Raw genomic sequence first — 20,807 nt, forward strand, 5'->3', positions numbered from 1 at the left:
TACATTTTTAAATAAATTTTAAACTGTTCCTCGCATACACTACCGTTCAATAGTTTGGTGTTGGTAAGATTTTTTTATTGTTTTTGATTGTGAAATATTATTAATATTATTAGTTTTATTATATTTGTAAAATATTATATATTTGATAATATAAGTGTAATTTATTCCGGTGATGGCAAAGCTGAATTTTCAGCAGCCATTATTCCAGTATATATTTTTGTGATTTTTTTTTGTGCTAAATATAAAGTTTAAAAGAGCAGCATTTATTTGAAATAGAAATCTTTTGTAACATTATAATTGTCTTTACTGTCACTTTTGATCAATTAAATGTGTCCTTGCAGAATAAAAGTCTTAATTTCTTTCACAAAGAAAAAAAAATCGTACTGACCCCAAACTTTTGAACGGTAGTGTATGATTCCCACCTCAGTATATCACACATGCTATTATTCATACTGTAAACTCACCCTCCTCTACAGAAACATTCCCAAAGACCATGTACTGCCCGTGACCTCTCGTAAGCACCATCCCGAAGCTGAAACCACATCAGAAACAAGCATCATGTGAAGGTTGTTACTAAAATATGCGTTTTACAATAATCTACTTCATGTACAGTAAGTATGACGGGAATATTCAGAGAATGTGAGAAGCATATCAAACCTAAATGGAGTTTCATTGATGGTTGTGTAGAAATAATCATTTTTGAGGAACAAAGGCCTTTTCTGGGGGATAAATGGAAAAATACAATCACGGACAATCAGATTTATTATAGGTAATTTCTCAATATAACATTTACATTAAATATAATTAATTATCACTTTATGTTACACTTATTAAAATGGTTCTTCTTGTTGTTCTTGTAACGTTCTTGACGGGACTCGTAAGAGTCACCTAAAAGAAGGAGTCAAAGCAATTTAACATTTTGACATAAAAGTTGCAAACATGCTCACCCCTTTATCCACAGCTGCTCTCACATCTAAAGCCATAGTACCAGTTTGTCCCTTCACCATGGCTGTTCTCAACTGCACAGACAGGGCAGGACATCATAAAGACTTCGCTGAGCCTTAAAACAGTGTACAGGAAGTAAGCGCATGTATTTGGAAAACTCACACTGTCCTCAGTGTCCTCCCACTCTGCCTCTGACAGATCCACACTGTTGTAGTTAGGCTTGGGTTTCAACTTCTTCCCATCACTGTACTGTTACAAAAACAAGAGGGATGACAAATCAATATACAGTAAACAGCTGTTAATAGTAGTTGGGTCTATCTACAAGAGCAGATGTTCGAGTGATTGAGACAGTAAGAGGATTCAGACTCACCAGTGGTCTTAAATCAGGATGTGCCAGGATATATCCATTGTTTGTGATGAGGAAGGCGTAACCATGTGCTCCAAGCTAAAAGATACCAGCCATTAGCAGCCACACTTTCATATTTATGCAAACATTTATTTTCAGCATTTGTGGCTGTTCATTGAAATGTCTAAAATGAAAGCATCCAAAGTTATGGATCTGATGATGAGTCTATGTTGAAATATGTATGTAGAGTCACAATGTTCTAGAAATAATTTACCAGGAAAGAAGATACATTGATATGTGATAATGTGGCATTAGATTTCCAATTATATTATACTATTACATTCCAATTATTATATATATTATTTAAATTGTAAAATATTTATAAAACATGTCAGCATTTGTTGTACAGCATTTCTTTTGAGCTGATATAAATATATATATATATATTACAGTGAGTATTTTTTTTTAAAAATCATTGTGAATTATGAGAATTAAACATTAACTCCTTAATGATAATGAGATTTTGTGAGGTAAATGTGCTTGTTATGAAAATAATGTCAGAATATAAATTTAATATAAAAATATTAAAAATGGTATGGTCCTAAAATTTGTGAGGTAAATGTGCTTGTTATGAAAATAATGTCATAATATAAATATAAATTTAATATAAAAATATGTAATATTTTATGATCCTTTCATCTGAGCTGATATGAATAAATAAAATATATTTATTACAGTGAGATTTTTTTTTAAATAATTGTGAATTATGAGTTTTACACATTAACTCCTTTATGATAATGAGATTTTGTGAAGTAAATGTGCTTGTTATGAAAATAATGTCAGAATATAAATATAAATTTAATATAAAAATATTAAATATTTTATGGTCCTAAAATTTGTGAGGTAAATGTGCTTGTTATGAAAATAATGTCATAATATAAATATACATTTAATATAAAAATATTTTATATTTCATGATCCTTTCATCTGAGCTGATATAAATAAAATAGAGATAAATGTGCTTGTTATAAAAATAATGTCATAATATAAATATATATTTAATACAAAACTATAAAATATTTTATGGTCCTAAAATGTGCTATATATATATATATATATATATTCTCTTTTTTGATTTTGAGCTGAAATATGATGTGGACATGTTTCATATTTAGTTCCAATTAACAGCTTGTCACCCACTAATATTTGACTGAAATCACAAATAGCACCTGTGGTAAATATATATAAGCTTCAAATTATTATTATATATCTAATAAGTACATTATTAAGCTTCAAACTTCACTAGCAACCCAAGTGGTGGCTTTCTTGTACCTTATATCGCGGGGCAAGTTTCATAACTTCCAGCAGGGGGACGTCAGTTCCCACCACTCCCAGCAGAATGCCATGAGAAAGCGTTTCTTTCTTCTTACTGAACACTGGCATAGCCACTGACGTCATGAGCAGCAGACTGTGAGCCTTGCTTTTGAACAGCTATGGGAGAGATTTGAGAAAAAGCCATTTTGCATCTTACACTTTGAAGACCAAACACTCAGACTGCTGAAGCACACAGTTAAAATCAACATGAAATCAAAATGAATCATATTTACCATCCACATGCACATTTCTAGTCTTATAGTATAATTTTTTACGATCAAAACAATCCCAAATGAGTAAAATGAAGCCTCACTTTAATTTATTTTTTTGTTTCACTTGGAAATACGTCACTACAGAATATGGGTTGCAAACCACATTTCATGTTGATTTTAATAGTGCATGCTAGAGATCATCATATCTTGCCCTGAAAAATGTGATAAATGATGATAAACAGTAGGGGGCGTCCTAAAACAAGAAGTCCTGGTATGCTGACCAGGTTAACAACTACATTATACTCTCACAGGCTAAATATCTAAAGTATTCTATTTATACATGCTAAAATACAGTTAAGCGTGTTTTACTGTCTATAAGAGTTACCTCCTTAGTGTTAGGAAGCTGTGTGATAGAGAAGATGATGGCGATGAATGGGAAAGAATCACATTAGTACAGTGATATATGAGGAGATATGACACAATACATAGTATTAGCACACGTTTGGGTCAAAAAGCACAAAACATCACATTGAAATGCCTTGAAATGAGTTATGAATTGGGAATTTATGAAATGTGATAATTTTGTATTCTCAATTCTCTGGGGGTTTTCTGATTTTTTTACTCACAACAGTGTCCATATATGCCTCGGTCCAGATTATGTCATGGTCGTGGTTGATGACCATTGGTCTACTCAAAACATGAAGATACTCCATGACGTTCTCCTGTACGTCAGCCAGTGTAGAGACGTGAGTATAATATCCTGTAAATATAAAATGTATGTATATTTGCATATTTTCTTGGAAAAAATACCTTAATGAACGTGCAGCGCTAAAGGAGGAATTTTTTACCAATGTTCTAATATGTTGATTCACAATGAGTGAAATTATAATGAGTGGAAAATGGTCATTTCAAGCTTCCAAAAAGTCACAAAAGCCTGATGCTCATGTAGCTCACTGGAGGGGAAGATTAACAACTTCCATTTCTGTTCCTTACAAAAACTCAAAAACTATGATATGGTTTCAGAAGATCTGATATACTGTAGCATCAGTCATATCGAAAATTATACTTTGATGGTGCTTTTGTGTCCTTTATGTTTCAATCTTGTGTTCTACAGAAGCACACGAGGGAGAGTAAATGATTGAATTTTTATTTTTTGTGGCTGACTACATACCCTTATTGTTGCAGGCAATCCATTTGACGTTTTCTGAGAAGGTCATATCTCTGCCAATGAGGTAAGTAAAAACCCGTACCTGAAAACATTTCATTTTATCGTCTTAAAATCTGTTTATGAAGGTAAAGCAAGCAACGCACACCAAGACATTTTTCCAGAAGGTTCTTCAACAATTTTACAGAGCAGTTTTATAGATGCTGTACGTCATATGTTACAGCCTCCGTTCCCTGTAGAGTGAGCAGATTGTGTGTTACCTTCCTGTCAGGCCAGTTGAACTCTTCAAACACTGATTGGAAATCTTCCATGGCTCCGTCTGTGATCAGCATAATTGCTTGGTTACATAGGCTGCCCTGACCATTTGCTCTGGCCTAGGAGACAGGAAGAGGAACATGGGGGACATGCAGAGCGTTGGCATCGTATGCAGTTTTGTATGTTTATGTGAACAAGTATTGTGAATGATACTGACATCAGCGAGGATGCGGAAGGCCTCCTTCATGGCTTTTTTCACTTTAGCCTCTCCCTTTACATGGAGATCATCCATAAGCAGCTTGAAATGCTGAAAGGAGAGATGGGATTGGAAAAAAGTGAGGATTTTAAGTGAGGATTCTTTTTACACTTTCCCCCAAAAATCACCAGCCACTGCACTTTTCATAATATTAACAAAAGTTTCAAGGCCCCCAGAATATTTTGTTGTATGAATATCTGAATATATACAATATATCAAAAGAAAGAACAGACCCTCTGAAAACATTTTTTATTCTAGCTTCATGCATGCCTTTTTTAATCAACACTTTAATGTGGGTAAGTTTATTTAGTTTAATTTTAAAAAAAGCAACATTGTTAGCAAACAAAAAAAATGAGAAAATCGCGTTTTTTTGTCATATCTGGATGGGATTCAGAACGATGATCGAAACATAGATGGAGTAGATCGAGTCCATCAACTCCCCTAATGCTTGCACAGTCCTATAGTGCGTCCTGGGTCGATTTTCATTCAGTAACATTAAGCAGTTTTGATTAATGCTGTTTAATGTTGATGATCGCGTTATTTTACTACTTACGTGCTTACATATAACGCTTGTTTCTGCTTCTTCTTTGCCTGTTTTGATCTAGAGATTCAGTACTCTTTCAGCAGTCAGATACCTAATAGCGCCCCCTACCGTATAAAAGTGAAAACACGGAAAGCGGGGAATTTCAAGGCGAAGAAAGAGTTAAACAGTAGAAATAAATATAGCCACTGAGAAGTAAAAATTGAAAAGAAAACTTGTTTTTGTATTTTTTTTATCAAATCTTATTGCTGACTTCCTTTTAAACCACAATTTTGACAACTTGCACGTCTTTTTCCCAGATAATGACTCTAAAGACTTAAGAGAGATCGTTCAAAAATGGGACAAAACATAGGATCAAGTTCATCTGAGCCGGTGGGACAGGGATCTCATTGTGCTGCTGTCTTTCAGAGTATTTCTTAGAGGATCTGTGACAGAACCTTGACCAGATGCAGAGTGACTTAGACCGGGAATATCATTACGAGCTCTACTGACCCATCAACCTGTATTAAGTCCCAGTCTGTGAATGCACAGACCTGTCTGTCCTACACAATTTACATCATCCTATTTGTGGGTATTTAGAGATGCACAATAGTAGACTAAGTTGTGTGGCCATTTAGTGCGCTCAGGGGTGCAGAAAACAGTCGAAGTCTTTGAATTATCTTAATTTGGGGTCTTGTCTTCGCAAACACTGATATGTGAGAATAAGCTATTGATTGGATATATGATTGATTAATCAACTTATGTAATTACTTCAATTAAAATAAAAGAATTGTTATCAGTTCGTGGCATTATCAATATGAATGGTTTATTTCTACTGCATGTACAAAACTGTCAGAATTTTGATTTCACTAACAAAACAGTATTACGATAGTGATCCAAAGCATGAAACGTGCTACCTACAGTAATTTCACTATCCGATCGCACTATAATTCTGTATCCAACTGTAATTCCAGAGATTAGAGTACGTCCCTACTTGCTCTCTGATACATAAGAAGCAAAAAAGCTGCACATTAGATCAAATCATGCACCCGCTAGCCCGTCACATGACTAAAAGCAACAGCAGAATGAGGATGGACCTATTTCCCTGTCAAAGCTAAAGCCTAGTGTCCCTGAAAGGAAACACTGTTTGTTTCAGTGACTGCAGAAAAAAATTCATTCGAGTGCAAACATTCACTTCTGTGAAGCAAGTAATATTTTTAAATAGTTTTGTTTTTTATATTTCAATGTACTGTTTATTTTTAATATACACATATATATGTACATTTCTTTATAAGTAAATATGACCAATAAGTAAAAAGTGTAAACATTTTGACACCAGCCCGACATTGGCTCAACCAGTGGGATGAGTTTGGGCTGGGACAATCTGTTTTTCCAACCAAAGGCAGATGGAGGGAGTGCTTAGATTTGATTGGAATGAGAGTCACATGAAATGAAAACAGTTCAACATAAAATTGCACAAGACCTAAATAATATTAAATCAAATGTAATAATTCAGAGATATAACAACACGGGGGGGGGGGGGGACGAATCTAATATAAATTCTATAATAAATAAAACATATCTAAATGAATGATAGAAAAGAAAATGATAATGTGTAACTCCGTGTGCGAGGCATACGTGAGTGCATATGAGGGAATGGTAGAGTGCCGGTATCCTGCTGTGCCGATTGGAGTCATTGGCTTAGTTACTCAGGCTCAAGTGAAGTGGATAATCGACTTACCTCGCGGTTGTCCAAGTCTGCCTGCACCAATGTTCCCTTAAAACAGGGCTCCACGTAGCGGACGTAATCAGTGTACTAGGGAAAGGACGGTCAAAAGTTTACAATGCTGAGAACATTAGAAAATGATGCTATATGGAAAGCAAAGTGTGCTCTTACTGCAATAACATTGACAAAGTCATTTTCCCCGAGCGTGTCCAGGATAGTGTTGATGGTGTGTTTGGCAATGGTCATTTTCAGACCCTTCATGCTGCCGCTGACATCAACCACAATGATGATGTCCTTAGGAGAGGTGGCAGCCTGGATATACCTGCGACAGAGAGAGAGGATCTTCTTAGAAGATGGCCCAGGACAGATGATAAGTTATTATAAAGTATCCAATTTAGGCCTGGGAATGGGCATTATATCAAACATTCCCAATATATTTGTGATGACTTTCTTGTCAATATAAAATTAAGCAACACTGTGGAAAGTGCAACAATTTTAATGCTTTTTCTATTGGACTGTTATGACTCAAATTAATGGTAAAACTTTAGTTTAGGGTCCAATTCCCACTATTAACTAGTTGCTTATTTGCATGCATATTACTGTAGGATATTGGATTTGTATTAGTTATTAAAAAGCACATATTAATGCCTTATTCTGCGTGACCATATTCTACATCCCTAACTACCTAACTAATAATAAACAGTAATTAGGATTTTATTGAGGCAAAGGTCATATTTAATAGTTACTAATGAGAATTGGGCCAACTAAAGTGTGACCAAATTAAAATAGGAGTATTATGATTATGAGGGCATTGTGTTACAGGTTTTTATGATTTAAACATGTTTGAGTTAAGTTTGTGAATCAGTTCAAACTGTCAAGTCTTGTTTTGGTTCATGTCAGTCTTGTTTCTTGTCTCTGTCATGTGATCCTGCCATGTGTCTTATTTGTCATGTTCTGATTGGTTCATTGTTTGATTCTGTAACAGGTGATCCACTGGAGACAAGTTGTAGTTTACTAATACTTTTCAAAAGCAAGATCACACATAAAACAAAAGCATGGGCAGGGGCATGGGCAGGGGCAAGGGCAAGGGCAAGGGCAGGGGCAGGGGCAGGGGCAGGGGCAGGGGCAGGGATGTTACAAGGCATACATGAGGGCTTAAATACACACAAGACTAATGACTGGACAAGGGACACCTGTGAACAATCAAGACAATAAAGCAATCAGAACATGATACATAAGGAACACATGGCAGGATCACATGACTAGAACAGGGGATTACATGACAGAGACATGAAACATTAACCAAAACAGGACGTGACACAAACTGTCCATTTCACTGATTCAAAACTCTGATTCATTGATCAGAGAGTGTGCATCATCACTCAACAATGTTCATAGATGTCCTTGCGTGGCACTTAAAACAATAATGTAAGTAAAATATATATGTAGGCAAATATTGCTGTTTAGTACTATTTTTGTATGAAAATATATGATTAAATATTAATTAAATATTAGATAACATTTTAATCTTTCACTTTGTGAAAAAACATGGATAATATGCCTATATATTATTACATTTTATTATTTTTACTGTTTTAGTGAAACATTAAACACTAGGATGGCCAATACCGATAACCGATAATTCTTTATATTTGAAAGCTTATAACCGATATGTTGGCCGATACATCTAAATCCCAATTTTGATATAATTTTATGAGAGCCTGATTACAAAAACAAGTCTCATAATTAAAAGCCACGTCCCAAGCACACAATTATAATGTTCTTATTATAATTTTATGTAGCCTATATGACCGACTTGTGCTGTGCATGTTGCACTTAACTGTTTTTTCCTTTTTTGAAGTGATTCCAATCATATTTCAAGCAATTCAAAACCATCACAGCGAACAGTGCGCATCTGAAGTGTCTCAGCGGAAGGTAATAATCCATTATTTATCAGCGTTAATATCAGCCAAATTTTCTTATCGGGCCGATAACGATAACATTAAAATTGAACATATATCGTCCGATATGGTGGCAGATATATCGTGCATCCCTATTACGGTAAACACTTTCGCTGCGTCTGAAATCGAATACTTGGTAGTATGTCCGAATTCATAGTATTCTGAAAAACTGTAGGTGAAAAGATGGACACTTTACTATCCCATGAGGCCACGGGAGAGGATTAATGAATGGCAGTGAAGCGACGCAACCGACGCTGGTAGGTCACATGATAATGACAACATGGCGGATGTAGTGCGTCCAGATTACATTCATACTACACACATTCATACTATATAGAACATACTTTTTTAACGGTCACCAAGTAAGTTCAAATTCAAATGTAGCTCACTCTCAGACAGTACGCGATTTCGGACGCACCGTTTATGTTGAACTAAAACAGTACATTTTCTTTAGTTTAACATCATCTCATCTAATCTCATCATCATTCATCTCTTTGGCAAAAATGGCTTGGTTGAAATTATGGTTCCTCATTGAAAAAACAAATCACAATTTTAAGCCATTTCAGTGCAAACACATAAATATCCAAATGCACTGCATATCAGATACTGTACAATTTCCTCAGTGTAGACAGTCATAAACACAATGATGATGTACATTCAATTCTGTCTTGTTTCAAAATGGCCGTGTCTTCGTACTGCTGTGTTTATTCAGATTCATTGCAATCACTAGCCTTTGTATAAAGACTCACATATGGAGCCTGTGTCAGTCCTACTAACCTGGCTGTTGAGCTCCTAACCACTTAAGAATGAGATTAAAGTCTTTCAATGGTATCAGAGCCTAACTGGCTGTGCTACTATAGACACAAGCAGACATTTGGGTGGCATCCACACAGATAATCCTGCGTTGCACTCTGGGTCAGGAAAATACCTGGCTGAATCCAAGTCAACTGGCATCATTTCATAATGACTCAACCTCATGCCAAACGCTTTACTTTGTCTCACCAGTTTCTGTTTCTGCAGTCGAAAGCAACAACACCATTAGAATCAGGGGTCCATCTGATTCCTAAAAGGTACAAAGAAAAGCAAAACGAAATATGTTTTACATTAATAATGCAATTTTTTTTAGTCGTTGAAGTTGTACTGATCAATACGAAACAATGTTCCTGAAAGCAGAATTGATCAAACCTGGATAGAGTCTGAAGAAGCCTGAGGAGCTGCCAAAATATTGCCAAGTGAGCGTGGGATCCTTCTGGAAGTTACTGATGAAGATGTCGTTCAAGGCCTCTGACATGTACACTCCATTAAGAATGTCTGGATCTGCACATTAACACGACGGAAATTAGTTTTAGATGTTTAAATGTTACATTTGCACAAAATAGACATCGAAAAGTTTGTTTCATAATCTTGAAACAAAATCTTAATTTCAGTTCACACCGTTCAGAACATAAATGCAACCATCATATATAGAGTTAAGCACTCAAATCATAAGTAATCTTCATCCAGTGAAGTTGGATACAATATACTGACTCTTTTTTTATACTGAATTTTAATTGTTAAGTCAAAAGTTTAAAATAACAGTGTTTTTTTGTTTGCTCATTGATTAACCAGTGTTTACCAGACACAAAGCAAGTGGAGATTCTCATCATTGCTATTATACCTTTGTTGTACACATTAGTTGGAACTTGGATGTCACTCATTAAAGTGTTGACTGGCAGCTTGTTGAAATGTTCATTCTCCTCCAATGGAAATTCGCCTCCAAGCTCAATGAAATTTCCCTCATCATCCATAGTATTCACCAATAATGAATTAAAGTAGTCAAACTGCAAAAAAAAATGACCACGCAATAATTGCATTTACTTAATTTAATATATGTATTATACAAATGTACTATTTAAATAATCGAATATTGAATATATTTGGTTTACATACCAAATCAGTTTTATTTGGATGATTTTTTTTTACCTTTAAAGATGCATTAAACTCATGATACAGGTCGGCATCCTCGGCTGTGTCTGCGAGCCTCTGAGGAAAAAAGAGAACAGTGTCGTTTTGATTCATTCTTATGAGTTAAAACCAAAGTTCTTCACAAAATAACTCTCAACTGTGAATCAGAGTCTTAAGAAATTAGGATCAATTACACTGACCTTCACAGACTTCATCTTGCTGCCAAGCATTCTCTCGATTTCCTCTGAAAATTCCAGCACTAATCGAGATCCATCCACGTCCTCTATTCTGATGATGGATTCAACGTCTTTGAGTTTCTGGACGAACAGAGAGAATGGTTTTAGCAGTTTGCTTTTCAAGAACAATTTGTTTTAATTTAAGGAATATATGCAATGGTTCTCCTGATTGAACATGCGAAAAAGAAGGCGGCAAGAAACAGTCATTATAATTAGCTCCTTTATTTTACTGACTATTAATATGACAAAACATTTATTTTAAATGGACTAGTTTACAATTTCATTGATATTTACCTTTTGTAATAGAGCAGCTCCTGAATATTTTGATGCAATGGCATTGATTTGCTCTGAAAGGGTGATGGCCCATTTTTGAACCCTAGAGATAAAAAAAAAAAAATGGTGTGTTTACCCAGAAAAATATATTCTAAGAATGTTTTGCTAACGTTCCCATTAAGTTATGCAAACTTTATTTCTGATTTTTCCATGAATGCTCAACTTGTTTTAAACATTTCTACTTGGTTATATAAATGTTAAGGGAACACTCAATCTTATATTTTTGCAAACATTATGGGAACATATTTTATAAATATTCTGAACCTTTGTTCATAACCTTGAAAGAAGCTTGTTAGAGCGTTATAGCTAAAGTTCTGTGAACGTTCCCGGTTAGTAGGTACACAGCAAAGAATTTAGTTGAAATTCCCCTGGTAAACTTAAAATTATTAAACAAATGTCTACATTTGCTTTGATCAAACCCCCATCTGCCGGTCTATAAATATACATAATTGTCTTAGTTTGCAGGTGGCCCATAATCACTTGATAGGATTCCAAGTTGATCTCTGACCATTGACAGTGAATGGAGACTTTGCAATCCAAACTCAAACAATACATTAATAGTACATAAGAGGTCACTGTAAATGATATAAACTCCACAAATATACAGTCTATAATAAAACACCTCTGTCATGCTTGATGTACAGGCACAAAATACCAAATGAAGCATTGTGGTTAGTCATTTAAAGAGCCTTGTCAGCATTTTGTCATAAGAGTTGAGATCTGTCTTAACGTCATCAGTCTTGTGTTGAAGAATCTCTGTTGACCTGAAGGAGTCTGGGATCATCATGAGGGCTAGGGAATTGTGTTAATAGCTTGGCAGTGTTGCGGATACTGATACTATTACAGCGAGGGAAATCAGGGAGTCAAGAACAACCCAACAGATTAGGAAGCAACCATGAAGTTATTTTTTTTTTTTACCAAAATTTTTTTGGTGCTGTTTAAAATAATTTATTTTAAAACAAATTGTACTTATTCAATCAACTTTCTTCTCACGGTTTTCACAAAAACATTAAGCAGCTTAACTGTTTTCAACATTGACAATAATAAGAAATGTTTGTTGAGCAGCAAATCAGAATATTAGACTGATTTCTGAAGGATCATGTGACTGAAGACTGGAGTAATGATGCTGAAAATTCAGTTTTGCATCACATGAATAAATGACACTTTAAAATATATAAAAATAAAAACATTTTTTTTTTAAACTGAAATAATATTACTGATTTTACTGTATTTTTGCTTAACGCAGCTTTAGTGAGCATAAGAGACTTCCAAACTTTCGAAATATATACTAATTATTATTAAATATATTTTTAAATATTGATAACACAAAATTTGTTTTAAATGCAGTGGAACAATTTTGTCCTTGAATTGTTGTAGTTATATAAATCCCCAAAAAATCTAAAAATAAACATTGGGATTAAGGTCAAGAGAAAAACAGTTTTCAGCAATAAATCCTTAAAACACAGATGCACTGGCCTAGTCATGAAATATGCTTGGTGTTACATGCTGAGCTGGTCTAGTACACATACTGTTATAAAACTATCATTTTTATGCATGAAAATAACGTTACCAGTACTCAAAAGCTCAAATCCAGTTATACTCCTTTGTGCACGGGGCCTGTGGCCTGTATTGCCATCTGTGAACGAGCTGGTGTGATCCACGAGTGTATCAAACAGAGCCACTTCAAGTCAGGACATTAACCTACTAGTTGACAATGTCATAATAACTGCAAAAAAGTCATAATTTGCTCACTTTCATGTTGTTCCAAACCTGTATGACTCTTCCTCTGTGGAACATAAATGAAAATATTTTGAGTGTTTTTAATGGACAAAAAAATGTCTTCAGAACACATTATTTTATGCTCCACAGAAGAAAGAGTCATAAAGATTTGAAATGATATTAGTGATAGTAAATGACGACAAAATTTTCATTTCTGGGTGTACTATACAAATAGTTTACATACTTTTCAATAATAATTGAATTATAATTTATATTATATTTAAAGTCATATAATCATTCATTCTATAAATTATAAAGATAATAATTATATAATTATTTATTTCTGTATTAGTAATGAAAGGATTATGCATATACAACCAAATTATCTTGCATCTCCACCTTCAAATATTTTCACAGCTGCTTAGCTTACGTGTGTCACAAAGTGTCTGCCATCTGCTATTGCACCGAATGACTTCCAAGCCTCATGAGAACTGAATTTTACACCTCAACAAACTCAGGGAATCAGGGAATTACTAAAAATGATCATACAACTCTCAGAGCAATTTCTCTTCCTGTCTTCCAATGTCCATGACACCGAAGACAGCATCTTACAAGCATCTACCAAACCATTGATAAAATAAAACAGGACAGTAACACAATAGAAACAAAACAGTAGCCTGATATTATATCATCAATAGTAACTTTTACCCCAAAATACATCAAACAAGCTTAACATCTATATTGTTTTCACTGAAAATCAAACCAGGGGTCATGCCTTTAAGGATAAAATAGATGAAATCAAGGTGAATCTTACGTTTCAGGTGGAATCTTCATTTGAGCACGTGTAAAAATACACAGCCAGCCTGTGTAGACCATGAGGAATGTGACCCAGGAAGACCTTCTGATGTGACACATGATGCTGACATCTATGCTTAAGAGCCACATCTGTATGGTGAAGTCATGAGAAGACGTTTCAAAGAATTCACTATTCCAGTAAAACGACTAAAACCCAACTTCCATTCCACTCACTTCCATTCATGTTGGCCTAAATGGTTTCAAACGTCTCTTACGACCCTTCTGAGCTCCTCATCAACTGAACTTGCACATCCAAAAGTTGTTGGAGGGCTTTGTGATCCACGTCGGAAGACTTCTAATCATGCTCAGATCTTCCAGAAACTTCTCAAACTCCCATTGGGCTGCTTTGAGTAATCAATGCTTCTCATATTCGGGATGATACCGATAATCCAAATAATCCACTTAATGCTATCATTAAGTCCTCTTTCCTTCTTGTTAAAAGCAGGCAAACATGATATCAATCTTTTAAGATTATCTCCATCGTGTCATCTGCAAAGCATCACATCTGAAAGGTCTTCTCCAAAGTTCCATGGTTCTTGGCACAAAATAAACCCAGTTATATGAATCAAACGAAAGGCAAGCACTCTGCTGCAGTTGAGATTCACTTCCAGAGCATGCAATCCTCCATCACCCAATTTACAGTGTAATCCACTTGGATTACAATCTCTCCACACAGTGGGTTCATAAGCGTGGGGAGGGGAAATGGAGAGATGAGAAAAGGGTGGGCACATTGGAAAGACGCAGCGGATTGGGCGAGTAAGAGTTTTGTTGTCTCTAAGAGGATTAATAGTGATTTCAGGAGGTTGGCCCATGTCCATCCAATCAGTTTAAGTGAACAGCTTTGGTTTGTAGAAGAACAAGGCCATCTAGTGGGGACACGGTCATTTGTTTTGATATGACCTATCAGGCTATTTTATTCACAATTTTTTCTTTTTGCGTCCCATGGAAGGAAGAAAGTCATTCAAGTTTGAGGGTGAATATCTTTTTGGCTGAACTTTCCATTTAATCATATTTATTGTTGTTGTGATCATCGTCAGTGATCTCAGAGGGCAGAAATATGCCTTGACTTCCTGTTGACGCATGTTATCCAGAAAAGCCCTGATGTGCATCTGGGTCTGGGAAATAAAAGAAATAAACTAGCAGAGTGTTCACGATTCAGAGGCAAAACACAGCAGAGATCATCATGATCAAACTTCATTCAGAGAAAAAAGGTCAGACACACTTACAAGCACATAAAACTCAGTCCTCGGCCAATGGTATCCAGTCCAGGAGGATGCTCACTTGAACAACCAGTCCGAATAACTGAAAGAAGTAAAACAAATCAGAAAAGCAAAACGTCACAATGTTAAATTTATACAACATTTTATCATTCGAAAACCGTTGCTGTAAAGCTGGTTTGTGGTTATTGATTTCAGAGGGTTAACAAACGCACACATTTCAACACATCATTGCATCTCTTTACCCAAACTGAAGCGGAAAATTACTGTAGGTTCACACTATATACATTTAACACATTTCTAAAACTTATTTCTAACGTATAATGCTCAGTGATTATACTTTTCCGAATTGAGCCGAAGTGAATGTGAAATACTACATAAAGCGAATCGTTGCTGTCACACAATCTTTAGCATATTTTTTAAAACAGCAACTGTTTTATAGTATAAAATCCCAAATATGACTCTTATGACGCTAAAATGAATATGTAATGCAAACATGTTGAAGTTAAGAGGACATGCACTCAGTTTATTATGTGACGAGGTGTTTCCACACAAAAGCAGTTTATTCATTGTAATATAATGCAATATTATTTACGTTATGTGTTGTTAAATGTAAAAGCAACACATTGTTCTTATTTCTTTGCTGTATGGCTAGTGCCAAGTAACTATATTGAAAAATATTCACAACTTTAATGCCATATCACATTAATATAGAGAAGTAAAAAAAATCTTCCTTTTGATGAATTCTGTATAGTCAAATATGTTAGCCTGTTGTTTATGTCTCACCAGTATCTTGCTAGCTGTCAAAATTCCTTCAAACTGCACTGTTCTTTGGTATTATTGTAATTTATCTCTCAGCAGTTTATTCAGCCTACTAAAACATCTCCTTAACTGACTTACATTCAGAAAGAAAAGTCTCTTTTCTCTAACGTCAGGTTAACATCGATTTACAGAGATAAAACAACCTTACATCAATTTATTTTCGACAACAAGGCTGGAAGATCCTGAGGGAGGAGCTCTGTGCTGGCATTCGTTTTGGCCAATTAGAGTGCACGGCCGTCCAAACGGGCCGGCCAATCAAATCCCGCGATTTGGGTCTTGTCTCGGCATGTTCATAGCCCTGCTTCCAACCTGGGTCCACGTGTACGCAGAGGTATGTGCTGCTAACAGTGCTATTGTGTACAAATATCAAGTGTTTACCATGCTAATAAGTGTCCTTTTTTGTCGAGGTGTTTTACAATTTAGTGTTATGTCATTTATGTATTGTTATTACACGCAAACGCGACAAATTACGTTGTTTCTTTGCTAAATGATTAGCTAGCCAGTGCTAAAGGACCACCTACTTCTTTCATAGGTTTTATATAATCAAATATGGAGTTAATATTGATCATGCATCTCAACTTAGTAACTTGCTAGCTGCATAATTGATTAAGATTGCACTGTTCTTTATATTATTTGTCATTTGTTTTTTTTAGGAGAGAGATTTAATGTCATGATTCTCGACTTACAATGTAGGCTACATCCTCCACACATGTTTGACAGAAGTGTCTTCTTTTTTTGACAGCTGACATAATGTCTGCTTTACCCTGGAAATACTTCACCAGCCACAGTGTGGACCGAAACATCTTGTCAGCCTCAAACAAAGAAACAACAACTATTTCTCATCAAGCTAAAAGATGTAGACGATGGAAAAAGAATAAAATAAAAGATTCCACCATTGAATTGTCATGTGACCAGAAAAGAGGAAAGAAAAGAAAGTCAGTTGAGCTTCTGGAAAACAAGACGGGGAGTTTTGAACATGGAGATGTTTTGGATTCTGTATCTGAACAGTCAAATCATGTGCAATTCAAAAGGCCTAGAATAACCCCTCATACACTGACTAGTGAAGCTGAGTCTGCACTACCTCTCACTGATAGCTGGGAAGTGGACAGTGGCTTTTCATCTGAAACCAGCCCTCCCACTAGTGGCAGGAGTTCGCCATATGTGGGAATAGACCACTCTAGGCTAGTAGCTATGGACTGTGAAATGGTCGGCACTGGACCTGGTGGTCGGTGTAGTGAAGTGGCACGCTGTAGTATTGTAAATTATCATGGTAGTGTTATATATGATAAATATATTTTACCTCGGCATCCAGTCACAGACTACCGCACAAGATGGAGTGGCATTAGGAAACATCATTTAGAACAAGCTGTGCCTTTTGAGGATGCTCAAAATGAGGTGAGATGGTTCTCCATTTAAACCACTTTATTCCGTTCTTTTGGGTTTATTAGGTCTACTTTTTTTTGTTTTGTTTTTTTGTGTGTACTACTGTGTAGGTGTGTTTGCATTTGCAATGTGTAGTAGTTTTGAACTATAAGGATTTTTTTTCCCCACTGGCTCAGTGAGGCCAGTAGTTCAGATTTTTAATTCCCTTGTCAATATTTTCACTGGTCCAACCACTAAAATTTAAAAACAAAGGAAATGGAATGGATATTATTTATATAAAATTATTAAATTAAGTTAAAGGTATTATTAATATAATTAATGGTATAAATTCTAGGGATGTAAAAAATCTCACCGTACAGGGTATATATTAGTAATTTAGTAACTTAAGTGATAATAGGTATTTTATTTGAAATAGCCTAGTTAAAATAAACTTTTATTAGTATTTTTTATATACATATTATTTATACTTATCTATTATTGCTTATATATGTTCTATTTATATTCCTATTATTTATATTGTATTTAATATTTCCTTTTTACAATTTATGGTAGATATTTTAAAATCTGTATTATGTATTTCTATACATTTTAAATGCATTTTAAGTTTAAAAATATGTAAATCTTTTTATACACTAGTTGCATTGCTTTTCAATATAGCCTAGTTGTAGCTGGAAATTATACCGCTTTAATGTAACTCCATAACATCATTGATGAGCCCTGCTTATAAACGACTACTGAATTTCATAAAATATGACTGAAATAACACCATGTGCTCTTTTTTTTCTTCTTCTTTTCTTTAGATTGCCAACATCCTCGAAGAGAAGATTATTGTTGGCCATGCCTTATTCAATGACTTCCTGGTGCTTGACATCTCCGTCCCGAGACGAATGATTAGGGATACCTCTTCCTGTAGCTTGCTGCGAAAGTTGTATAATGCTGCTGAAAAATGCAAAATCTCTTTGAAGAAACTGGCTCAGACACTTCTTAATAGGACCATACAGGTAAGATCAGGTCATTTCATGAGATGAAGTGAGGACATCAGGCTTGGTGTATATATACATTTTCTCTTTACTTGCTGCTTGTTGACATACTGGATATTTTTCTCAGATTGGCAGGATGGGTCACTGCTCTGTAGAGGATTCTCGTGCTGCCATGGACCTGTACAAGCTGGTAGGGGACGAGTGGGAAAAATGCATCCTGTCCTGGGTTTCAAACACAGACCGTAATTCAAACCCCGACAACTCCCTGCACTACATGGAAGACCAGTTTTGGCCGGAAAGTTTGATAGTGGAAGACCAGTACTGGCCGGAAAGTTTGATGGTGGAAGACCAGGACTGGCCGGAAAGTTTGATGGTGGATGACCAGGACTGGCCGGAAAGTTTGATGGTGGAAGACGAGTACTGGACGCAAAGTTTGATGGACTGCAGCGTCCAAGACCAAGAGTTAGGAGAACGATCCCAACCTCAATGCCAGGAATCGTCTTTGTTGTTTAATGTTATTTAAACTTCAAACTTGACATGTTAACATTCAATTAGGAAAGGTGGAAGTGTAATTTGTAGAACTGTAATATTGCACTTGAAAAACTTATTTAATAACTTAAACTTTGACTGTAAAAGTTAATAATGTTCATAAATGGATTTTAAAGTTAAGAACAGCTTTTTGAATCTACACAGTCTGTATTTTAGGGATTAACTCCATTGTGAGTTTCTCATTTGTATGATCAATGTTATCAATCTGTTATGATATCAATGATATCAATCATTATGCTTTCTGTGGAGTTACAGATAGCATTATTGTTATATTGACAATGCTCTTCTAACTGAAAACACTGTCATGACTCATGTCAAAAGTTTAAATACAAAAATGTCTAAATAAAGATTATGGATACGAAATGACTCTTAAACGAATTCATTAGCGACCAAAGGTTAGTCGAAAAAGCACAGTCGCTTTCAAACAGAAATTACTCTCGGTCATTGTGGCGAAATCTGAATGTGGAACTTTTTCGTCCTCACACAAAATTTCATATTTACTATCGAAATAATAGGATTTCACTCTCGAAAATTTGCCAAATAACAATAAATGAGACCGTGCCTTAACTGTCATTTGGGGTGTAGATTAACTGCATGCATCAGGTTTGTTTTTGTTGAATGTTGTGTCTTTGAGATCTAGCTCTTTATGACTTCGTATGCAAATCATGAATAGATGTTAACATAAACACAATCCAGCCTAAAGTTTAACTGTAAATCTATAATATCACTGGCTCGTGACGTCAACTCTTTAGGATTATAATGTAGGCCTAATCATTTTGTTTCAGAGGTAGTGTTCATATTTGTGTTCAAAAAGATGATGGGAACTCCCAAAGATTACATGATTAAAGTAGTTTAAGTTGGAATTGGTCACGGACAACCCCAAAGTAATAATGCTCCTAATTCAGTTTGTGCTTCACACTCCTGTCATGCCAACTCAATGACTCTTCATTGGTCACTTGTGCCATCTGATTTGGTGAGGTAAACAATTATACAAGCTCTCCTGTGACTAAAAGCATATAGATGCCATTGCTTCTGTTTATCAGTAAACATGTTTTGGTCCAAACGTATATCGCGTCGCTCCCTTGACCTAGGTTGTGTTTCTTTGCTCACACAGTAGTTGTATTGTCAAGATTTAAATTTTAAAACCCTGAATCTAGTATTTTGGTTATAATTCTGTACACTGACTACAGTGTGATGTAAGCTTTAACTGGCACATGACAAAGGTTTGAAACTATGATGTAATGGAAGCAAGGTCTTAAACGTTCTTCATTGGTCTAAATATTTAGCTTTGGCTGAAACAGTATAGCCTACCTGCATAATAACAAATCATCAAATTTATTGTCTTTCCACTATTTTTGTCATTGCCTTTACAAAAGAGTTGTGGAACTGAGACACTGAGCAGCTCCGGTAGCACAGAGACGACCATTGTGCTTCAATCCCACTGCTTTAGTAACACAGACCCTCACATTCAACGGCTAAATCCTGCTTTAAGGGATTAAAGCCAACCCACCGGTCAATGTATCACCGGGAAACATTGTAGTGACGTGGGAGGCATTCTGGGCTCACACCACTGGCTACTTACAACTTAAAAATTAGTACTGATTTGTGCCCTTTGAAACATATATGGCCCAAACTCGGTCCATCCTCTACAACGGGTTTTCAACCCTCTTGAATTCAGCATTTATTTGTGTAGCATATAAATATCATTCCAAAGCAGTCTTAGAGAATACTCTCTAAATATAAAATAAAAGCAAAAAATATTCTTTTATATTATTAATATATGTGACCCTGGACCACAAAACCAGTCACATGGTTAATTTTCTTTTAAATTGAGATGTATACATCATCTGAAAGCTGGATGCATAAGCTCTCCATTGATGTATGGTTTGTTATGATAGGACAATATTTGGCCGAGATACAACCATTGGATATCTGGAATCTGAGGGTGCAAAAAAAATCGAAACATTGAGAAAATCGTCTTTAAATTTGTCAGTTTATGTTCACGATTG

At 35.3% G+C, this 20,807-nt stretch overlaps 2 protein-coding genes and 1 long non-coding RNA gene across 6 annotated transcripts in view; 1 reads left to right on the forward strand and 2 right to left on the reverse strand.

Annotated features, from left to right (window-relative positions):
* Nucleotides 1-14,587, reverse strand: part of cacna2d4b (calcium channel, voltage-dependent, alpha 2/delta subunit 4b) — a 32,022-nt gene extending 17,435 nt beyond the window's left edge. The window contains exons 1-21 of one of the 4 annotated variants that reach the window (XM_079603108.1): nucleotides 14,022-14,587; nucleotides 13,807-13,937; nucleotides 11,235-11,316; nucleotides 10,905-11,021; nucleotides 10,723-10,782; nucleotides 10,418-10,580; nucleotides 9,946-10,077; nucleotides 9,763-9,823; nucleotides 6,971-7,121; nucleotides 6,815-6,889; nucleotides 4,515-4,604; nucleotides 4,303-4,416; nucleotides 4,049-4,127; nucleotides 3,504-3,637; nucleotides 3,263-3,280; nucleotides 2,624-2,782; nucleotides 1,316-1,390; nucleotides 1,108-1,194; nucleotides 948-1,019; nucleotides 658-719; nucleotides 465-532 (exon numbers count right to left, since the gene is read on the reverse strand). In XM_079603108.1, coding sequence (XP_079459234.1) covers nucleotides 465-532; nucleotides 658-719; nucleotides 948-1,019; nucleotides 1,108-1,194; nucleotides 1,316-1,390; nucleotides 2,624-2,782; nucleotides 3,263-3,280; nucleotides 3,504-3,637; nucleotides 4,049-4,127; nucleotides 4,303-4,416; nucleotides 4,515-4,604; nucleotides 6,815-6,889; nucleotides 6,971-7,121; nucleotides 9,763-9,823; nucleotides 9,946-10,077; nucleotides 10,418-10,580; nucleotides 10,723-10,782; nucleotides 10,905-11,021; nucleotides 11,235-11,316; nucleotides 13,807-13,937; nucleotides 14,022-14,027 — 1,936 coding nt within the window. In that variant the 5' untranslated portion in view covers nucleotides 14,028-14,587. The remainder of the gene's footprint in view (nucleotides 1-464; nucleotides 533-657; nucleotides 720-947; nucleotides 1,020-1,107; nucleotides 1,195-1,315; nucleotides 1,391-2,623; nucleotides 2,783-3,262; nucleotides 3,281-3,503; nucleotides 3,638-4,048; nucleotides 4,128-4,302; nucleotides 4,417-4,514; nucleotides 4,605-6,814; nucleotides 6,890-6,970; nucleotides 7,122-9,762; nucleotides 9,824-9,945; nucleotides 10,078-10,417; nucleotides 10,581-10,722; nucleotides 10,783-10,904; nucleotides 11,022-11,234; nucleotides 11,317-13,806; nucleotides 13,938-14,021) is intronic. The other 3 variants (XM_079603107.1, XM_079603109.1, XM_079603110.1) reach the window with 3 other exon arrangements.
* Nucleotides 14,588-14,819: 232 nt separating this feature from the next.
* On the reverse strand, nucleotides 14,820-15,961 carry LOC306993392. The gene is made up of 3 exons (XR_013796440.1): nucleotides 15,851-15,961; nucleotides 15,074-15,149; nucleotides 14,820-14,962 (listed from the first exon to the last, which is right to left on the reverse strand). It is a non-coding gene; the product is annotated as an uncharacterized lncRNA (long non-coding RNA).
* Nucleotides 15,962-16,048: 87 nt separating this feature from the next.
* Nucleotides 16,049-19,476, forward strand: isg20 (interferon stimulated exonuclease gene). Its single transcript, XM_079603113.1, has 4 exons — nucleotides 16,049-16,217; nucleotides 16,629-17,281; nucleotides 18,070-18,270; nucleotides 18,377-19,476. Exons 2-4 carry the CDS (start codon nucleotides 16,637-16,639, stop codon nucleotides 18,770-18,772), a joined length of 1,242 nt encoding a protein of 413 aa, XP_079459239.1. The 5' UTR covers nucleotides 16,049-16,217; nucleotides 16,629-16,636; the 3' UTR covers nucleotides 18,773-19,476.
* Nucleotides 19,477-20,807: the final 1,331 nt, after the last annotated feature.

This window comes from Phoxinus phoxinus (genome assembly GCF_949152265.1).
Source record: "Phoxinus phoxinus genome assembly, chromosome: 25".
NCBI lineage: Eukaryota > Metazoa > Chordata > Actinopteri > Cypriniformes > Leuciscidae > Phoxinus > Phoxinus phoxinus.

Excerpts from the sequence above, each read along its gene's own strand:
- isg20 (XM_079603113.1), top strand. The coding sequence starts at position 16,637 with ATGTCTGCTTTACCCTGGAAATACTTCACCAGCCACAGTGTGGACCGA. Across the intron at positions 17,282-18,069 it reads TTGAGGATGCTCAAAATGAG|ATTGCCAACATCCTCGAAGA; the intron begins GTGAGATGGTTC and ends TCTTTTCTTTAG. Across the intron at positions 18,271-18,376 it reads TTCTTAATAGGACCATACAG|ATTGGCAGGATGGGTCACTG; the intron begins GTAAGATCAGGT and ends TATTTTTCTCAG.